Source organism: Macrobrachium rosenbergii, chromosome 54 (genome assembly GCF_040412425.1).
Source record: "Macrobrachium rosenbergii isolate ZJJX-2024 chromosome 54, ASM4041242v1, whole genome shotgun sequence".
Classification (NCBI taxonomy): Eukaryota; Metazoa; Arthropoda; class Malacostraca; order Decapoda; family Palaemonidae; genus Macrobrachium; species Macrobrachium rosenbergii.
The window spans coordinates 18,995,103-19,015,810 of record NC_089794.1 but is presented as its reverse complement, the minus strand read 5'-3'; the positions used below and the strand labels follow the sequence as shown (position 1 = coordinate 19,015,810).

General features: G+C 38.2%; 1 protein-coding gene across 2 annotated transcripts in view; it reads left to right on the top strand.

Annotated features, from left to right (window-relative positions):
- Nucleotides 1–1,305: 1,305 nt before the first annotated feature.
- LOC136834816 (frequenin-1) overlaps nt 1,306–20,708 on the top strand; it is a 391,333-nt gene continuing 371,930 nt past the window's right edge. For both annotated transcript variants that reach the window (XM_067097561.1, XM_067097559.1), the window contains exon 1: nt 1,306–2,437. In XM_067097561.1, coding sequence (XP_066953662.1) covers nt 2,374–2,437 — 64 coding nt within the window. In that variant the 5' untranslated portion in view covers nt 1,306–2,373. The remainder of the gene's footprint in view (nt 2,438–20,708) is intronic.

Sequence of the window (20,708 nt, the reverse complement as noted above, 5' to 3'; positions counted from 1 at the left end):
TTCTTGCGGTTGTCTACGTATATATTTGTCAGGTGCAGTTTGGTGCCTTACTGCTGATATATGTATATGTATATATATATATATATATATATATATATATATATATATATATATATGTATGTATACACACACACACACACACACACACACATATATATATATATATATATATATATATATATATATATATATATATATATATATATATATATATATATGGATGCATCTTACTAAGTACATTTTACTTAACTCTCTCTCTCTCTCTCTCTCTCTCTCTCTCTCTCTCTCTCTCTCTCTCTCTCTCTCTCTCTCTCTCTCTATATATATATATATATATATATATATATATATATATATATATATATATATACATATAAGTGTGTGTGTGTGTGTGTAAATAGATAGATAAAGAGAGAGAGAGAGTGGGAGAGAGAGCAAGTGTTAAGTAAAATGCGTTAAGTAAGATGTATCCATTCGCAGCATAGAGGTGGGGAGGGGGGGGGGGAGGGGCGGGGGAACGCTGGCTATAAAAGAGCGCGAAAATAACGAGTCGTGACAGGGATTACTGCAGGAATCCAGCCAACACGCAATAGTCCGAAATGAAGTCGATTGAAGCGAGATTGAAAATTCAGTGATTGAGATTGAAAGCAATCAACGATCAAAGACAAATGAAATCACATACACACACAAACACACAGATTTGAAGACGAGAAAATGAGAGGAAGGATTGGATAAAGCATGCGAGAGAGAGAGACAGAGAGAGAGAGAAAAAGAGAGAGTGAGAGGATGGGGTGGAGCAATCGAAGAGAGAGAGAGAGAGAGAGAGAGAGGGTATCGAACATACACACACATACAGGACCTACCAGCCAGTGCAGCAATGCGCGCTGAAAAGTTGCCAAATATTGCTACAAAAATTTTTTTTATATATTAATAATAATTTTTCGGCGCCTTTCCTTTCTCACGGCCTGGCGCGAATTCCCCTTTTCCGAGAGGGAAAATATTATCGATCAGGAACGCGCTGACACAAGGCAGAGAGCGACAGGGAAAGAGAGGGAAAGAGAGGGAGTGAGAGAGAGATTTCCCCCCGTTTCCGTCGCAGCACAATATTCATTCAAGGAAAGTGACTGACAGAGAGAGAGAGAGAGAGAGAGAGAGAGAGAGTTTCGATCGTCGCTGGAAGAAGAAAAAGCCGGAGAAGAAGAAGAAGAGGTAGCCCTGTGGAGGCGCCTGTCGTGGGAGGGGAATGAGGGGGGGGGGAGGGAGGAGGAAGGGGTTCCATCTAGGTCCAAATCCGGTGTTTGCCTCAGTTCCTTCCAGACCGTGTCACTGAGCGTATCTCTCTCTCCCTCCAAAATCCTTATTAGTCCCACCCACCCCCTTCTTTTTAAGACTGTGGCCTTTTTAATCCCCCCTTTCTTTATATATATATATATATAAAAAAGGGCAACCATACTCCGAGGAAAGAGATTCCAAAGGGGGTTCCACTGATATGTGACTGAGGAAACTTCATTCCCAGATCTTTCATCACTTCTTTTTTTCCCGACTAAAAAGAACGGCAAAAATAATAATAAATAAAGGAGAGTTTTTAAATACGCGACAACTTTGCCGCAGTGTACTGGATGGAGTGACGGGGAAGAGAGAGTGAGAGGAAGTTTTTTTTTTTAAGTGTTTTCATATTTTTTTTAGAGTAGATGGTAGTACTAATACTTGTGGCCTGGAAGAAGAAGGAGGAGGAGGGTGCACGAGGAGAGGTGTCAAGTATGGAGGAGCAATTACCGTTCGTCTAGAGGTGGATTATTAATTTGATCCGAGTCATTCATTGGGAGAGCGGAAAATCGTGTAGAGGAAGAGAAAGAGAGAGAGAGAGAGCATTAGAAAGGGAGGCGAGGAGTGAGAGAGTGTTTGGAGAGAGAGAGAGAGAGAGAAAGAGAGGGGGGAAAAAATAAAACAACTGAGCACCAGAGGATAAGAATATATATCCTGGAAAATGTGTCGTAGCCTCGAAGGAAAAGTTCGTGGTTGGTAATTGCCGGTGGTAGATGGGTGTTTAGTTCCACGGTAGAAAGTAAGAGAGATAAATAATAACAAAAGAGAAGGAAAGAGAGAGAGAGAGAGAGAGATTGAAAGAGAAATTAAGAGAGATTAAAACCTTGGCGAAAGTGAACTACGAAAGTCTTCTTCTTCCCAAGTTATTTTTTCTGCCGTGGTGTGTGATTTTGTGAGCTAGTGTTCTCTCTTCTCTCATCTCGTCCCACCCCCCTTCCTCGATCTTATTGTTCGTCTACGACTCTCTGCAACATCATCAAGAACAACAACAGCTACAGCTAAAATACAACACAACTACAAGCGTAGCGTCCGCAAGACAAGAGCAACATGGGAAAGAAGAACTCTAAGCTAAAACAGGAGACTATCCAAAAGTTGTGCGAGGAGACTTACTGTGAGTACAATAGCCCTTTTCAACTTTCGAAGTTTATTTTTTCCTTTCACTTTTATGTTATATTGTGGACAGTTGTTTTAGTCTCGTTTTATTCTCTTCATTGTCAATATTTACTCATTATTAGCGAATTGCATGTAGGCTAATCAGATCAAGGCTTAAAGCCCATTACTAACATAGGCCTATTACTACGGTAAATATGTAAGATAATTCAGATAATGGTAATTTTTCGGAAAACTCCAGCCAGCCATTTCGGAAGGTTCCAGTTCGGCATTTTTGCATGAAAAACCATTTTGGGTTTTTCATTCAAAAATGGCTAGGAAATGACAGGGCACTAAAAGAACCTGAAAATACCAACGTGACGTAACCTAGGGTGTTTACTGGTTACAATTTTGCCGTGTTAGCTATGGAGGGGGCGGTACTGTGTTACCTTATAAGTCGTAATTTGATTAATTATTTTTCTCTGTTATTAAGCATTTGCGAAGGTCATGTATTGAGAAGAAAGTTTTCGTTTTGATGAGTTTTATCCAAGAAAAATATAAGTTGTAATGTGGGAGGTGGCTGGAGTCTTCCGAAAAATAACCCAGATAATTAGTAGTAATAATAACCATAAGAGTAATAATTCTACATTTGTTCCATGGGTATATCAGGTTAGTAAGGGGGCATTAAACATAACAGGCCAACATAACGGGAATATAGGCCTATTTAATGATATAAAGTTTAATAGCCCCTTAGTAGCCTAATACACTCATGAATCCGATGTAGGCCTATTACTGTAATTATATTTGTCACTATTAATTATCTCGATCTCTTTCGTAATTTCCGTAATTTACTTAATTTACGCATATTGAGCAGTTTAAATCAAAACTATTGGCTCGTCACTAACTAATAAGCCTTTGAACGGGAGTATTGGCCCACTGTAACACCTAATCTCAATCCATAATTGCCCGTTGCTACAAAGAATCTTGGTTTGATGCATTATTATACTCAATAATGATAATTTTTCCTGCGGCTCGTAAAGTGATCACTTTTCAAATAATAATAATAACAACAACAATAATAATAATAATAATAATATTAATAATAATAATAGATAAAGTAACCACCGGATGAAGCCGTCTCACAACACGGGAACAGCCAGCCGGCTTTCCCTCCCATTTTAAAAGTGGGGGAAAAAACCTTCTACGTATTACAAAGAATTGCCTCCTTTTATGAAAATGTAGGTTTCCCACAAAGGGAAAATGCAATCAATGAAAGTGAGTCGTTCCTCCCTATTTCTTCCAGTCCTCCTCCTCTCCCCTCTCCCCCCCCCTCTCTCTCTCTGGTATCATTCAGTAATCGATGCCTCTGCTATCACTGGCTATTAGGGGACCATGGAAATGAAATGTTAGAGGTGGGGGGGGAGAGAATGGGGATTTTAAACACGCCGCGGCGTGTTTGTGTCAGGCTAAACCCGTTAGTGCCATTCCCAAAGGTGTATTTTATTGAAAGGAAGCTGTTGAATTTTCCTCAAAACTGAACATTAAGTAGGAAAGTATGGAGATTTTAAACACACCAGCGTATTATTGTCCCGGCTAGACAAACTAGTACTTAATGGGGTAGGTTGGAGGCTTTAAGCAAGTTTAATGCTAAACATGCACGCTGGCTTGCGTGGGTTTAATGTGCGAGGTCCTTTGGGAATAGGTTTTAAACATGCAAGCGTCATGGTGCTTGGGCAAACATGTGAGTGACATTTACAAGCAAGTGCTGTGCTTGGAAAGCTGCTTTAAACCCGCCTCAATGCCAGACTAAACAAGCAAATGTCTTGACGTCAGGCTAAACGTGCAAGTGTCCTTATGTCAGACCAAACGTGTAAGTACCCTTATGTCATGCTAAACATGCAAGTGCCCTTACGTCAGGCTAAACATGCAAGCATCCTTAGGTCAGGCTAAACATGCAGGTGCCCTTCTGTCAGGCTAATCATTTGTGTCCTTATGCCAGGCTAAACATGCCAGTGATGTTTATTAACACGTTATAGGGTGAGTCTTAATGTGTTTGGTAAAAGTAGACTTGGTACTAACGTGGTAGCATTTTTGTGCCAGGCTAAACATGTCAAGACTATTTACAAACATGTGTAGTTGGGTTTGAGGCAGCACTGAATGAATTAGGTGAACAATCCTCTCAAAATTAAAATATGGAAAAAAATTATAGACTCGACAGAATGACGCAAACATGTGCCGTTGTGCAAAGAATCGCCAACCAAACATGTTAATGTTATGTTTATTGGTGATTTTTTGCACAATGGTGCATGTTTGCTCGTAGGCGTCATTGCTTGTTTAGTCTGGCATTGAGTCGGGTTCAAAGTCACTCTTCCCAATAGAACACATGTTTGTAAAAGTCACTCACATGTTTACCCAATCACAATGACGCTTTCATGTTTAAAACGAGGAGGGACTAGACGAAAAAATAGACTTATAACTAAAGCCATCCTACATATATGATCCTTTCTTACAAGTAAAAAAAAAAGCCAAGGACAAACATGCAAATCCTCACTTACAAACGTACACCAGTACATAAACAAGAAATAAGAACAGTACATTGGAAAGCTTGTGGCTATGATACGCAAACGTAAGCAAACAGTAAAGAATGTGAAGCTCGCCTAACATTGCAGAAAACTAGTTGTGTGACCTAACGTAATTTTAACACAAACATGCCGAAAATAAACAGAAAGACAGTGAGACACGCCTTACTACCAGTGCAATCATGTAGTCACAGAAATACAAACATGTTCAACCTCATAGTGAAGAGGATAATGGCCAGTTTGACGAGACACGCAGACCTCTAAATGCAAACTTGCAAATACCGAGAGACGAAGTATGTATATACAAGACTTTTATGAGAAAAATCGACAATGATTTCATCCCAAGTATCCTAGTAAACAGATATTATTCCGCATGCAAACATGGTCCATGACTTAAGAAATTAAATAGTTGAAATTTCTTTAAAAAAAAGTTTTGAGAGAGAGAGAGAGAGAGAGAGAGAGAGAGAGAGAGAGAGAGAGAGAGAGAGAGAGAGAGAGAGAGTAAATTTAAAGGTTAGAAAAACCGTTATGTCCGGTTGAGGAACTCAAGTTCCCCTCGTCTCCATAACCTGATATCAGTATTAGGGGAAAATACGTATATAACAATCACCTCTAATAAAACGTTAGACAGTCAATTATTCTAGTTATGTCAAATAAACTTTCACTAAAGCAGTACGAGAAATTATACATATATATAAATATATATGCTGTATAGCCAATAATATATATATATATATAATGTATGTATGTATATATATATATTTATATATATACAGTATATATATATATATATATATATATATATATATATATATATATATATATATATATAAAATTGTGGTAATGCGATGAATGAATCACGTACAAAAGTGATTATAATCATATATATATATATGCATATATATATATATATATATATATATATATATATATATATATATATATATATATAAATGAATCGCCTTTTTCCGTACAAACAAATTTAAAACTCAAGCTTTTAAACGGTAATTGATAGTACCACATTAGCAGAGTCAACAGATGAACAACTCGATGCAAGAGTTATCTACAGAGTTCTAGAACTATGCGCATAAATTATCATCAGCGAAATAAATAGTTCCTTAAACATTCAGCCAGAAAGTACTGTATACCTTCCATACACACAAAGTACACTTACGCGCAAAACTCACACAAACACACATTACGCAACCGTGTCAACGAAAGATAAGAAAACAGAACGAATATTGAAAAGAGAATCTCCCACCCTCAGTCCTGGTTGGCCTTCCGCGGAGGCTGAACGATTAAAGAGGGAGACGCGGCCGATGTTCAGCGACTCCGACGTTGTTCTCGATCGCTTCTGTCATTTATCTTCGTCAAGGTTCATTTGGTTTTCGTCCTACACGAAAATTGAAAAAAGAAAAACGTGATTTGGCTTAGTCACTGATGGCAGCAGCAGATAGGAGGCACTGCGGAGAGGAATAGCAAGACAAAGGGAGTTACGTGCAGCGTTTGTCACTCCTTTTTTTTTTACTGAATCATTTTCTCTTTTCAGTTGTTGTTAATGATACTAGAAACTCCAACTATAATAATTTTTCCTCACTGGAGTACCGCCAAAGCTTCCCATAGCAGTGGACTAACCGCCAAGTACATAATTCACTGCTTAGTGGTTGGGATTGCTCTCAGATAACGCACTACATCATATTGTTACAAATTCATTATAACTTCCGTGATATAATGCAAATAATAATTATCTTAGCACATTGTAACACATTAGGCTGGTAATGCATTGTAGCTGCAGATGACAAATGGGAATAGAACCATTTTCATCGCTTCAGAATACACCCAGCGCTTATGTATTCCAATGAAGAAAGCGTTACACATTCAAACGACACTTGAGGTAGGGCAAGTGTTATCGCTAGTCGATGTCCTTAAGTGTTTAGCGCCACTTACACCACTTACACAAGTGACACTGGGTTTTGTAGACGCCATTAAGTTGCAACTGTAGTCACAAATCATTCTATAAGCTCATTATTAACAATTACTTTCCAAATAATGTCATAACTGTCAGTTTGACAATTGTTATAAACTATTAGACACCTGAAATATGACGTACACATCTTAAAATTAATATTAGTTTTACGAATTGTGGTCTTGAGATAGTTATAATCTGCAGATTTCATAAGCTATGCGCCCAAAAATGTGTAGTAACTCTTAGTTCCCCAAGTCATGTCATAAACTTAAGTTTTTCGAATGTCATCATAGAGTATTAAGAAACTCAAATAGAAACTCAACATGTCATGAACCATCAGTTTTCCATACAGGCTAAAACGATAAGCAAGTCATGAATTATGTTTTCGAATGTCATAAAACTTTAAGAACACGTGTTAAGTCATAATCATGTAATATACACATTTTCTTCATGTCATACACAAGTAGGAACTCGAATATTCTAAAGCTTTTCTTGAACTACCAGATTTCTGTATGATACCGTAAACATGTCTTAAAGCTTGGGTTTCCCATATGGTGTCAAAACCTGGGTTTCCACTTTGTCATAACGATGTCATAAGCTAGGAGGGCCCAAAACTGTGCTGTAACCTCAATGTAGTCTAGACCAATGGGACTGAAGTGAGCTTAAAGTTGCCAAAGTACTAGGCCTATCCATGTCGTTTTTATGACAGTTTTTCAGGTAGGTTTTAATATTTTCCATTATTTATAGTATATGTCTAACGCATGTTTATCTTTAGTCTTTTTCAATTATAAAATCATAGCGGGAATTCAATTTGCCAACATAATGGCGTTTGAGAAGATCGCTAAAGATTAACAGGAAACTGGTTATACACCAGAGATAAAACGAAAGTTTCATTCCACTTTAAACTTGAAATAAAAAATGATTTCTGCCAGTACTTAAAGATTGTGTTTAGACGACACTAATAATAACGATAAAATCTTACAGACACCATTTGCCGAATTGTTACAGTATTTATAAGCGCCCAAAGTTGTAGAGCTACATTTGACAAATTACTTGCTGGCAGATCCTGACAACAAAGGCCACAGCTGCCGGTATCGGCTTAAAAAGCTGCCCATTGTGAACCACTTCAGTTTTATTATATTTTTATTATATTTTCCGCGTGCGGATTTTTCCTTCTCCAGTCTTTTACTTGTGTTATTTATCTGCTTTTATTAAAATTTTTCGTGTTCATTCATTCCACGTCCTTCTTGCTTGTTCTGTAGAAATGTTTATTTTGTATAACAATGATGATTGTCTTTCATAGGGGAAGGTGGTGGTTAAGAGTGACGTTAATATTGAATGAAATCCAGAATTGATTAATTTAATATATAATAATAATAAAGTAGGACCTAAAGCCTGTAATATAAATCTGCTTAAATTTCAGTTATTTTCTCCGGCGGTTACGTCACACCGGCAACTTTCAGACCGTTAGTCTTTCGTTGTCAAGGGATCTCGGCAACTAATTTGTCAAATGTAGGTCTATACTTTTTGTTTGCTTGAAAGTGCTGAGAAAAAAGTTCAAGTACATTATTAGTGATTATATCTTATTTTATGAGTAACTTTTAAATGAGCTTGTTTTTATATTGAATGAACATTTTTTTCTAGTGCAGTTGCAAATTAGGATTAAATACTGAAGTGACTTGATGTTTCGTAGAATGTAAACAAGTCAGTTAGAAAACTATTTGAAAACAGGCTTAGTGGATAGGCCTAGTGAAATACCGAGCTGATGAAAACCGTAATATCTTGATTTCCATCGCCATACACATTACTGGGACTCGTGAAGGAGGTCAGCATGACCCACTGCAGTCGGTTTATCACCAAGTACTTGAGGTAAAATTTTATAAGTTGCCAATATAAAATAATACCACGTAACCTAGGGGAGTTTACTGGTTACAATTTTGCCATGTTAGTTATGGAGGGGGAGGGGGCTGGTATTGTCTTGCCTTATAAGTCGTAATTTGACGAAGAGCTCTTTTAAAAAATGTAGGTTACAGTTGCATATCGTGTATTGGCAATTGTAAACTTGAATGGTTTACTGAGACATTGAATTTTAACATAACCGTTGTGTTAAGTGATTAGTCTGCCAGCTGCTGTAATTTAAGTACTTTAGTTAACACAAATTCTCATATTGCACTGTTAGTTACATGCTTCCCATTGCTGACAAGCTTTGGAACTCTCTTTTACTTCCCTCATTCCCTGATCTATACTTTAGTCTAGGGTAGAAGGACATTCTTGCTTTAGTTTTCGTTTTTAGTTTTCTGAAAAGCAAACTATTGTGCCGGCTTTGTCTGTCCGTCCGCCCTCAGATCTTAAAAACTACCGAGGCTAGAAAGCTGCAAATTGGTATGTTGACCATCCACCCTCCAATCATCAAACATACCAAATTGCAGCCCTCCAGCCTCAGAAGTTTTTTTTATTTTATTTAAGGTTAAAGTTAAACATGATCGTGCTTCTGGCAACGATATAGGCCAGGCCACACCAGGCCGTGGTTAAAGTTTCATGGACCGCGGCTCATACAACATTATACCGAGACCGCCGAAAGATAGATCTATTTTCTGTGGCCTTGATTATACGATTCTTAAAGTAGGGATGTTAGACGCAATGCTTGAAACCCATCTCTTTTATCCGTTGCTTGCAAGTTGCATTAACTCTTTAGTAGTCATTTATATATATATTTTTTATACGGTAGGCCTAGTACTTTTATATATTTCATACAGGATACACCTAGTACTTTTTATTTACTTTTTATAAGTTAGGCATAGTAGGCCTACTTTTTATATATTTTATATAGGGTAGGCCTAGTAATTTTTATATATTTTATAAAAGACAGGCCTAGTAGCCTACTTTTAATATATTTTTTACAAGGTAGGACAACAACGCCTACTGCAAACGTATTTTGTAAAAACTTGTCATTTGTACATGGGACATCGAAAATGACTGCATGTACTGTATATATCTTTTTCACTTTTAAATTCTGCATTATTTTTCGATCGTCTGTACTGTTGTAGCAAATAGTGGTGAGGCTCTAGTAGGCCTAAGTTGAAAAAAAAACCACTTTATTGTTGCAATTCAGTTAATTTGTCAAGAAAGCATTATCGTTTACATACGTCTTGTACCCATTAGTACCATGCAGTGGCGTCACAAGCTCCCGACTGAGACAGTCTCATTTTTAACATACTTAACCCCACTTCGACATCAGAACATCTTTTCACATAATACTTGTGAGGATAATTCCTTCTTTCGTCCATTTTCTATTCGCATTGCAGAGTCTTTAGCGAGAAGCTAACGTAGAAACTGAGAGAAATAAGAAAATTCTTTTTCTCTGCTTGGAGAGAGATAGCCCATCTGGCTGTCAATTCCCGGGTAAGTGATGAGGCTTTAAGAGGAATGGATTATCCAAGATATCACTTCTTGCTCTTTTTTTTTCTTTATTCGGGATGCATATTACGGGGGGATACCTGTTTCAAAGATGCTGATTTGGCTGCTGCCGGCGTTCTGCTTCTGTGTGAGAGAGAGAGAGAGAGAGAGAGAGAGAGAGAGAGAGAGAGAGAGAGAGAGAGAGAGAGAGAAAGAGAGAGAGAGTTTACACGAAGATTTTATAAAGATACGTTGAGTGTGTCAACCCTGTTACCATATATATATATATATATATATATATATATATATATATATATATATATATATATATATATATATATATATATATATATATATATATATATGTGTGTGTGTGTGTGTGTGTGTGTGCGCGAATGTGTGAGTGAGGACACGCATGCGCGCCTGTTTGCGTTATTAACAATAGTAATGATCCCTATAAATGCAAAGCCTACATACCATAGTCCGCCATATTGGTCAGTCCCGTCGCACAGAGAGAGAGAGAGAGAGAGAGAGAGAGAGAGAGAGAGAGAGAGAGAGAGAGAGGGAGAGAGAGAGCTCATGAATAATTTTTGCATCGATTCCCTTCATTTGTTATTCAGACAGGAGACACAAACTGCATAAATATGCAGTGTCTGTGTTTTGTTTGTGACGTTTGGTCTCTGTTGGACTGGAAGGAGTTTGTCTCGAATTTACCTTTGTTTCTCCTCTCTCGTCCTGGAAGTAGATCGTAAATAAACCCCAAACAAATACGGAACTAAGCAAAGAATGAAGAACAAACTTACAAACAAAGCGAAAGAATGATAGAATATCAAGCACAAACAAATCCCCTTGCCCCCTCAATACATCACCCCACCCCTCCCCTCCATTCCCACTCCTCTCCCTTCACCCCTCCTCCACCTCCTCCAGTCACTCAAGACTGTTCAGCCATTTTTGAATCAATATATGTAAAACATGTACTTGTGATTTTCATGGGCAGCTTATCATTTGTAATTCACATAATATGGTGGTGGAGCATTCCAGATTCTTTATCAAGGTATGTAGTTCGTTCACTGACTTCCCTCCGAACAGTCGACTTCAGTAAGTGAATAAAACCTTGAGATAGCATATAGGCCTACTTCCCAGAAGAGGCCTATTATCTTCAGAAATTATATTCATATGAAACAAAGTCGTAATTAGGTGTTCACAGTATTTAGGCTCACCTTTGATAAAATTTTCGTAAAAATATGCAGGTAATTGTAAGAGCAGTCCCGCTAACAAACAAGAAAAATAAAGAAATCTAAAATCATAACTCTTATAACAACAACAACAACAAAGACGGGAATAAAGCAAAATGTCAAATATGAATAACAGACATTTTTACGTTTTTCTCTTCCCCTAAAGCGCTTGTAGTTCTTGTCATCTCTCTCTCTCTCTCTCTCTCTCTCTCTCTCTCTCTCTCTCTCTCTCTCTCTCTCTCTCTCTCTCTCTCTCAAGGTAATAATGTATAAATCAACAATTTTAAGCAATAAAAGAAGCCCAACAATAAATAAACGACCGTATAAAACCACATTTTTAAATTTAAAAAATTCCACTTTTATTTCCGTCCAACCGATTGGTCTAGTCAGTGCACTCCTCTACCATCAGCCCCTTCCCATACCTCCCCCCCACCCCTCTCATTCTCTCTCCTCTCCATCTCATCTCTTCCTCCACCCGGCCCCAGCAAACACTCAAGACCCTTCAATCAATTACTCAATATAAGTGATAACGCTCGAGGAGGAGCAATTTATCAAGGTTCTCAACACGCACTCGAGGGTCACTTTGTTCCGGAGATGATACGCCATAAACAAACACCGACACGTTGACTGAGACGCACAAACAAACACACAAACAAGCTCGCAAGTTTCGGTCTGTTGATGAGGGTTTGATGAAGAGGGGTTGTTTGTATTCGTTATAACTTATTGATGATGTCTGTGTAATAGACCGAGACTTTGACACAAACGCACGCTATCACAAGCAAACAAACGCGAGTGGGGTGTTTAGGATACATTTTATGGAAACGTTTTTGTTGTTCGTATTATAACTTATTAGGGAAGTGTTTGTATAAACAATAGCAGCATCTTTGAGACACAAACACACACACACACGTGACTTGGTCTAAAGATTTTTTCTTACGAGAAAAGTCTCATAATAGCAGATTGGGTCCATTGGTGATATATTGATATTAAATGCATTTTGCTCTTATTATAACTTAGGCGACGCTGTAAGATGCTTTTGGTGTATAAGTTACTAGAGATATAACAATGGGTACAAACAGGGGGGAACACGCCGTACACAAACACGCACAACAATCTGGTGGAAATGATTTAATCGTGTTATGGGTTCACTTACGAATGTAAGCTCTGAGACACGGGAATAAACATAGGCCGCACACAAATTGAAATTTCTCTCTCTCTCTCTCTCTCTCTCTCTCTCTGACATACACACACACACACACAACCTGGTTGGTTGGTCGTGTTGTTTTACAGAGTAGCTGGCCCGTAAGTGTAGTACGATGTTGAACTGTATAATAGGCCTGGTGTGGACTGCTGGATTCGGATCTTACCGAATATTGTATTTTCGTGCATTTACTGAAAGTTACTTCGATTAAACGGCCAAAGAAGCATAATATAACTTAGGTTATTCGCTTCTTAAAACAAATAGGGTTGCTTCTCATAAGGAAGGTTTCATAATGAGTTAGATAATATAGTTTAGGATATCAGCTATTTCCTTTACTCTAGTTTTGGTATAATTTTCATTAATGAAGTCAAAATGCAAGAAGAAATAAATCAAAGTCCCTGGCAGTTATTTAGTTTGTTTAGTAGATATTTCACAATAATTTCCACTAGATATCAATTTTCAGCATATCATTATATTATATATTGACAGAAAAATGGCAGATTATAATGCTAGTGAATGAAGACGAGGAAAATAGGGAACCATAGTAGTTCTGTATAGGCTCAGTACGGAACGCGGCAATTGGCACTCATATACGGAACGATTCCATTTTTTAAAGAACATGGCAACCTATGCCGTGAGTAAATGTTTAGATTGTACGTACCTGGATGCCACGTATGAGATCATAGGAAAAAAGCAAGGTCTCACGGGATCTTAGATGATGTGGGAGATTGGATAGAAGGTTGATTAAGTAACAGAGGACAAGGAGCTGACATGAACAGGCCATAGGCCTACTCCTGTTGGCCAAATTCACAGGCGATGTGCCACAGGATTCAGTGCTAGGTTTTTTGCTCTTTATTGATGTAAACGACTTGAACTTTGAGCTGACTAGCAAAATGAGAGAGGTCTTCCCTTAAGGGGGTAGTGCAGTCAGTGCATCTCACGTGGTGCTCTGTAGACATCAGTAAATGGTGTTTGCGGCGTCACAATGGCCTTTAGCTGCGCCCACGTTTTAGTCTTTTACTGTACCTCCATTCCTGTTTCCTTTCTTCGGTTTTGTTGTCCAACACCTCTAATTATTACTTCTTAGTGCAGCTGGGATTTTCCCTCAGTTCCACTTTTAAATCTTGATTTTCTGGATCTCTTTGTCTTACTGTCCAGCAACTCTGACTCCCCTCTTTTCACTGTCTTGAGCACTGAATGGCTGAAAGTGCCCCAGTGCTTGGCTTGACAGCCTAAATTTCACAAATCAATTAATCAGTCAAAGAACCCCAATATTTATTGTTCAGAACAGCGTCGAGTAAGAGGTCATTTTATATAGACATTTAAGATTCTCAAAGGTAATAAATAACGACCAAACAAATTGTTTGTTCCCAGTAGTAAGCAAACTAGATCCAGCTGCTGGGAACTGGGACTTGAAAGAAGGGTCACCACCACTTGGTGTGGGAACTTCTCACATACTTGATAAGGACATTTTAGATCAGAGTGTGTGAATAGTATTACAGTGGCCCTGTTCGATGATGGTGTGCAGTTAGAACCTCAAAAGTGTATGTCTGCGTCTTTAACTATTAATTTAATTAATTTAATTAATGTTTTCTCTTCTAATAACTGGTTTCTTTCTGTTATTCCTATTATCTTGTGTAACTTCTTTCGAGTGCACAACATATTCTTTGGAAGCTTGAATTTCACGTCAGTGGCCCCTGTAGGATTGTTCTATTTGAGTAGGGTTCATCTTCTGAATAATAATAATAATAATAATAATAATAATAATAATAATAATTCGAACATAGATGAAATGGACGACACACTCTTGTAATTCACGTTCTTGTCTTTGCTCACTTACATATTTATTTTTTGTAACGGATGGACTGTTAAGTATTCGAGCCACTCCCGCCCTCCCCCTTCTCTCTCTCTCTCTCTCTCTCTCTCTCTCTCTCTCTCTCTCTCTCTCTCTCTCTCTCTCTCTCTCTCTCTCTCCCCATCAGTGCCAGTACACAAAGCAATATTGATACACCATCCGTTGGCCACTTTGATCTGTACCGACCAATCAGGTCTCATGTGCGGAAGAAATAGAGGAGACAGTTGATTGTCTCCTCTTCTTAATAAAATAAAAAAAAAGAATCGTTTGGCCTGTATTCAACCTGTTGATGATGTGTGTGGGATAAGTTGACGACGTGTCTCTGACATTTTTTTTTTTACTGTAGTGTGGAAGGACAGACCTCGCTATCATTCTGTTAAGCAGTCTGGTCAGCGGATTGAGATGTAGTACTAATTCGCCAACGTAAAATGAATTTCTTTCCCTCTCTACCTCGGTTCAGTAGTGGATAAATTCGCGTGTTTTAGTTTATTTGAAGATTTCATTATATTTCTTAACATTTTCCCCATCGTAATATTCAGTATCCACCTTCATTATTTATCTCCCTTGAAGATGGGTGGTCTAATTATTGCACCTAGGCCTATGTCTTGTAGTGCATGTTCCTGTTAAACTTTTCTTACCATTTGGGCTTATTTTGTTTCTCTTAATATTTTTTGCCTCCCCTGTAATGTTATGCGTCATTTGAATGTCATATTGCCACTAGTATTATTTGTATTGTTATTAACGCTATTTTTATTATCAATTGTTATTGATATCAAGTAATAATAGAGCATCTTTCCTGCCTGTCTCGTATCGTCCATGTATTATTATTATTATTATTATTATTATTATTATTATTATTATTATTATTATTATTATTATTTAACCTATTGTATCTGTTGCATGCAGTGTATCTTCATACTAGGCCTATATTAGAATTATGTGGCCTTCAGATGAAATGGTTGATTTAGGCCTATGCCATGTATTTGAGAACGAGAGGAACTCGTCGAGGTAAGCTTTACCTCACTGGGGCGCAATATGTCATAAGATATTCAGTAGATCTCTCTCTCTCTCTCTCTCTCTCTCTCTCTCTCTCTCTCTCTCTCTCTCTCTCTCTCTCTCTCTCTCTCTCTCCACAAATCAGAATGCCCTAATTAAGACTCATGGCATATTTCAGACTCATGACGAATTTCAGACACTTCACAAATTTCAGACTCACAAATATTGCAGACTCGTGAACTATTTCAAACTCACGACAGGTTTCAGTCTCATGATGTAGTTTAGACTCATGACATATTTCAGACTCGTGACAAAAATCAGGCTCTTGGCAAATTTCAAACTCAGACTCAGTCTCATTATATATTTCAGAGTCAGACTCATGTCATATTTCAGAATCATGACATTTCAGACTCGTGTCATATTTCAGACTCCTGATATACTCCAGACTCATGACATACTCCAGACTCATGTCATATTTCAGACTCATGTCATATTTCAGACTCATAACATACTCCAGACTCATGACATACTCCAGACTCATGACATACTCCAGACTCATGTCATGTTTCAGACTCATGACATATATACTCTAGACTCATGACAATTTGACTCATGTCATTTTTCACTCATGTCATATTTCAACAGCACGACATATTTCAGACTCATGTCATAATTCACTCAAGAAAAATTCCAGACTCATGACAAATTTATATACTGTATTCGGACTCACGACAAATTTGAGACTCATGTCAAATTTCAGGCTCATGACAATTTCAGACTCATGTCATATTTCACTCAAGAAAAATTTCAGATTCATGACAAATTTCAGATATTTCAGACTCACGACAAATTTCAGACTCATGCCATATTCCAGACTCGCCATATTTCAGACTCGTGTAATTTTTCCGACTCATGTCATATTTCAGTGGCACGATATATTTCAGACTCATGTCATATTTCAGTAGCACGGCATATTTCAGACTCATGTCATATTTCACTCAAGAAAATTTTCAGACTCATAACAAATTTCAGATATTTCAGACTCACGACAACTTTGAGACTCAAGGCGTATTCCAGACTCATGACATAGTCCAGACTCACGACAAATTTCAGACTCATGTCATATTTGAAATATGACACTCCTCACAAAATGACTCACGCCGCACCTTTTCCAAATTCTGACATAATGGAAACTTTTCAGCTTGACAAAATCGATGTTGAATAAATGTCAATATGGCGTCAAGCAGAAGCACATAACCCCCTCTCTCTCTCTCTCTCTCTCTCTCTCTCTCTCTCTCTCTCTCTCTCTCTCTCTCTCTCTCTCTCTCTCTCCTTCATTTATTAAACAGATATATCTGTTACACGTACAATAAAAATAAGTCAATGTATTGACGTAACTGGTTCTCTCTGTCTGTGGCAATATTTCACGACTGTTTAGGAGTTATGCTGAAGTGTCTAGACTCTAGACAATCTAGGTGATGTGTGGGTTTGTGTTATGTTGCCCGTGTTGTTGTAGGAATGGGGCTGGTATTAATGTTATTTTTTCATCTTGTTTTTTCAATGGTTTCATAGTTCACCTGCTGGTGTGTGTATATATATATAGATATACAGTATATATATATATATGTATATATATATATATATATATATATATATATATATATATATATATATATATATATATATATATATATATATAGTGTCTCAGTGGTCGTGATACATGCTTTATGAGCCAGAGGGCCGGGGTTCTATTCTGGGGTGAAGCGAGGTGCCTTTCACACTCCTACTATCCATTTCAGGGACCGTAAGCGGTCGTTTTTCTCAAATATCTTTTAAACTAATTACTTGATCGAAATGGTACTTTGCCACAGTGTACAATACACCTCCCGCTAACTTTTGGTAATACAGTGCATTGTCAAGTGGTTTTAGTTATGGCGTTTACTCTTGACTTACATGGTGTTGCCAAGCATCGCCAAACTATGCATTCGAACGTCCTTAATCCCCATCCCATCCGTCCATCCCTCTTCCCCTCCTCATCCCTCCCTCAACCCACTTTCCTGGCCTCCTCATCTCCGCCATCCCTTTCCTGTCTAAGGGGGATGGTGGACGTTCGATTGCGTAGATTAGTCCTGCTGACTCATGAGTCTTTGCCTTGAAGAGTCAGGAGTAACCGCCTTAACTCACACCATTTGGCAATGCACTATATTACCAAGCATTAGCGGGAGGTGTCTTGTACACTGTGTCAAAGTACCATTTCGATCAAGTAATTAGTTTGAAAGATATTTGAGAAAAACGATGACTCGCGGTCCCTGAAACGGACAGTAGTCTAGTTTAATCCCTTTCTGTGGTTATTTTGACCAAAGCATCAACTTACGGACCTGGTGGTTAGTTGAATGTTTTGAGACGCAGTCAGGGGGAAGGCCTGAAAGGCCAACAATTTCTGGAACCACCCTCTCTGGTGGGAAAAGGTATATTTATATGTGTATATATAATATAGAGATGTACATATTATATGCATATGTAAAAAGTATATATATATATATATATGAATATATATATTGTTTTATTTTTTATTATTACCGATTAGATGGAAGAACAAGGAGACGACTTGAATGGCAACAAGAGGATTGTCCTGAGGTGTACCTGATTATCATTTGCTTAGAATAAAAGTTCAAGGTCCGTATCAGAGAGAAGAGTAAATAAAAAAAAAAAAAAGCAAACGCTGGCAGGGTGCCCAGCTAAGCAGAAGGCGAGGAAATATTTAAGAGAAGAACAAGCTGTTCAACAAGGAAGTAAATGCAGGGAGGAAGATCAATAAGCAGATTGATCTGAGAGTAAATGATGCATACAGAGAGAGAGAGAGAGAGAGAGAGAGAGAGAGAGAGAGAGAGAGAGAGAGAGAGAGAGAGAGAGAGAGAGAAAGGTGTTGCTTGAGTGAATGCAGTGCTGGGTCTGTGGAGTTAATGTTTTTAAGATTTGTTGAATGCAGAAGGTGGAAGAGTTTTAGAACTGAATGATGGAAGGTTGAACGGAGTAATTCTGTGGATAGGACGTAATGAGTGATGATAACAGACCAGTATCGAACTTCGAAACCGGAAGACAAAGCCACAAAATGGAGGACAAATATGTTCAGAAAACCCACACACTGCTTCGGAGCGTCATGCTCCGTCTTCAGCGTGGAGACACTACTGAAGAGGGAGCTTGAAGCTCCGAAACTGTATGTGGAGTTTAAAACTATATTTGTCCTCCATTTTCTGTTTATTTTCTTTTTTGTAATTTAGTGGCTAGAAGTAGAGAAATTCCCCAGGAGTTGATGGATGGATTGAAGAATCAGTCAGAGAAAAGCCAGCTCATGTTGGTGCAAGATTGTGGGATAAGAGAATAAAGGATCTTTCCCAGACAGTGACCCCCAAGGGTTTTAATCCGGTATGTATCCACCTTTGCTGCGTTTTGAGTACTAGCCCGTCGGGGATGAACGTAAAAACATAAACAAAAGGCTATAGATATCATAAAGATAATGACCCCCAAGAAATATTAGTCCTAGATAACGACCCCCGAAAACCCTTAGGGGTCACTATCTAGGAAAGATCCAAAATAAGTCACTAATTGAGCGTGGAATGACGGATATATTAGCAGATGCAGTACGGGTGAGGTGTAGTGAAGAGAAGCTGCAGAAACCAAGGAAAGAGCTTGAAAGTGAATTCAAGAGGAAGAAAGTGGAGAGTAAATGTGAGCAAGAGTGAGATTTTGAGGTTAAGTGGAAAAGAAGGTAGATTTCAGGATTCTTTAGGAATGAAAGCAATTAATTCGTATGGTTATTTGATATTAAATATGACGGATGAGTAAGATGACTGGAGAGGTGAGTCACAGGGTAGGTTGCGTGAGGAAGGTAGTTTTTTTATGCAGATCTTTGGACTGGTCATGGAAGCCAAGGCTGAACGTATGAAGGGATTGTTTAGCCAGCTCTCCTTTGTGGAAGCGAAGTGTGATGTAGATTATGATTGAAAGTTATTGAAACATTAAAGATAAATTATTTTCATTGGTATATTTGTTCTAAGAAGGCTGAAAGGGCGAGGAGTTGGGGATAGATAAAACTGGGAAAAAGACCAAGTTTAGGAGAGCTTGAGCCAGTGGTTTAAGATGGTTTGGTCATGTGGAAAGAGTAGTAGATGATAGGTCGGCGAAAAAATGCTTAGTTTGAATGGTTAGGAGGCTGGAGACAAGGAAGACTAGGAAGTGCTGGATAGGTGGGGGACTGGAATAAGTCATGGAAAAGAATGGTGCATTGTGTATAGAGGTTTTGACTTACTGCTGATGAGTCTTCTATGTAGGTGCATAGAGCGACAAATGTAGAAAGTTTGCGCATAGGTTTCATCCATTCAGAGTAAATATTCGACAGTAACACCTATTTGGCGGAAAAATTGAATTGAAAGATAATTGAAATCACCCGACAATTAATTATCAGCCAGAAAACCTTTAATTGCCATATTTGAATATAATTGACTATGGAGCCAAACACCATCCGTCACACAGGGCGAGAAATGACAGGTTAATTGGTTTTCATTAGGCCCATAATTGCTTTAATGGCTGTCAGTGGGCATTTTCGGGTGTGAGGTTGTTGATCCTATGCCCCTTTTTCACAGTGCGACCATCCACAGTCGACTACATGCCTAGTGCATTATGGGATGAGGTGAGGTTACTTGATGCATTACTGTCTTCATCCTTGGCTGTTGCATACCATAGTCGACTAACTACCGGGTAAATAATTCGCTGCTTTTGGTCTGCCAATAGAGGCTTAATTAGGAGTTGATGGAGTGTACCCAAGTCTTTTCTCTTCTCCCGGGGATCGAACCCGAGTTGTAAAATTAAATTACCCTACAATATCGAGTGAATGTAGTCATGTACTTAATATCTCTCTCTCTCTCTCTCTCTCTCTCTCTCTCTCTCTCTCTCTCTGTGATTGTTTCTTGTAGTTCACATACCAAGCCCACTGCCTAACGTGGATTGTGAGCTATGCCCTAGCTCTGTAAGCCTTTTACTAATTAAATTTGCTTTTAAAGCATCA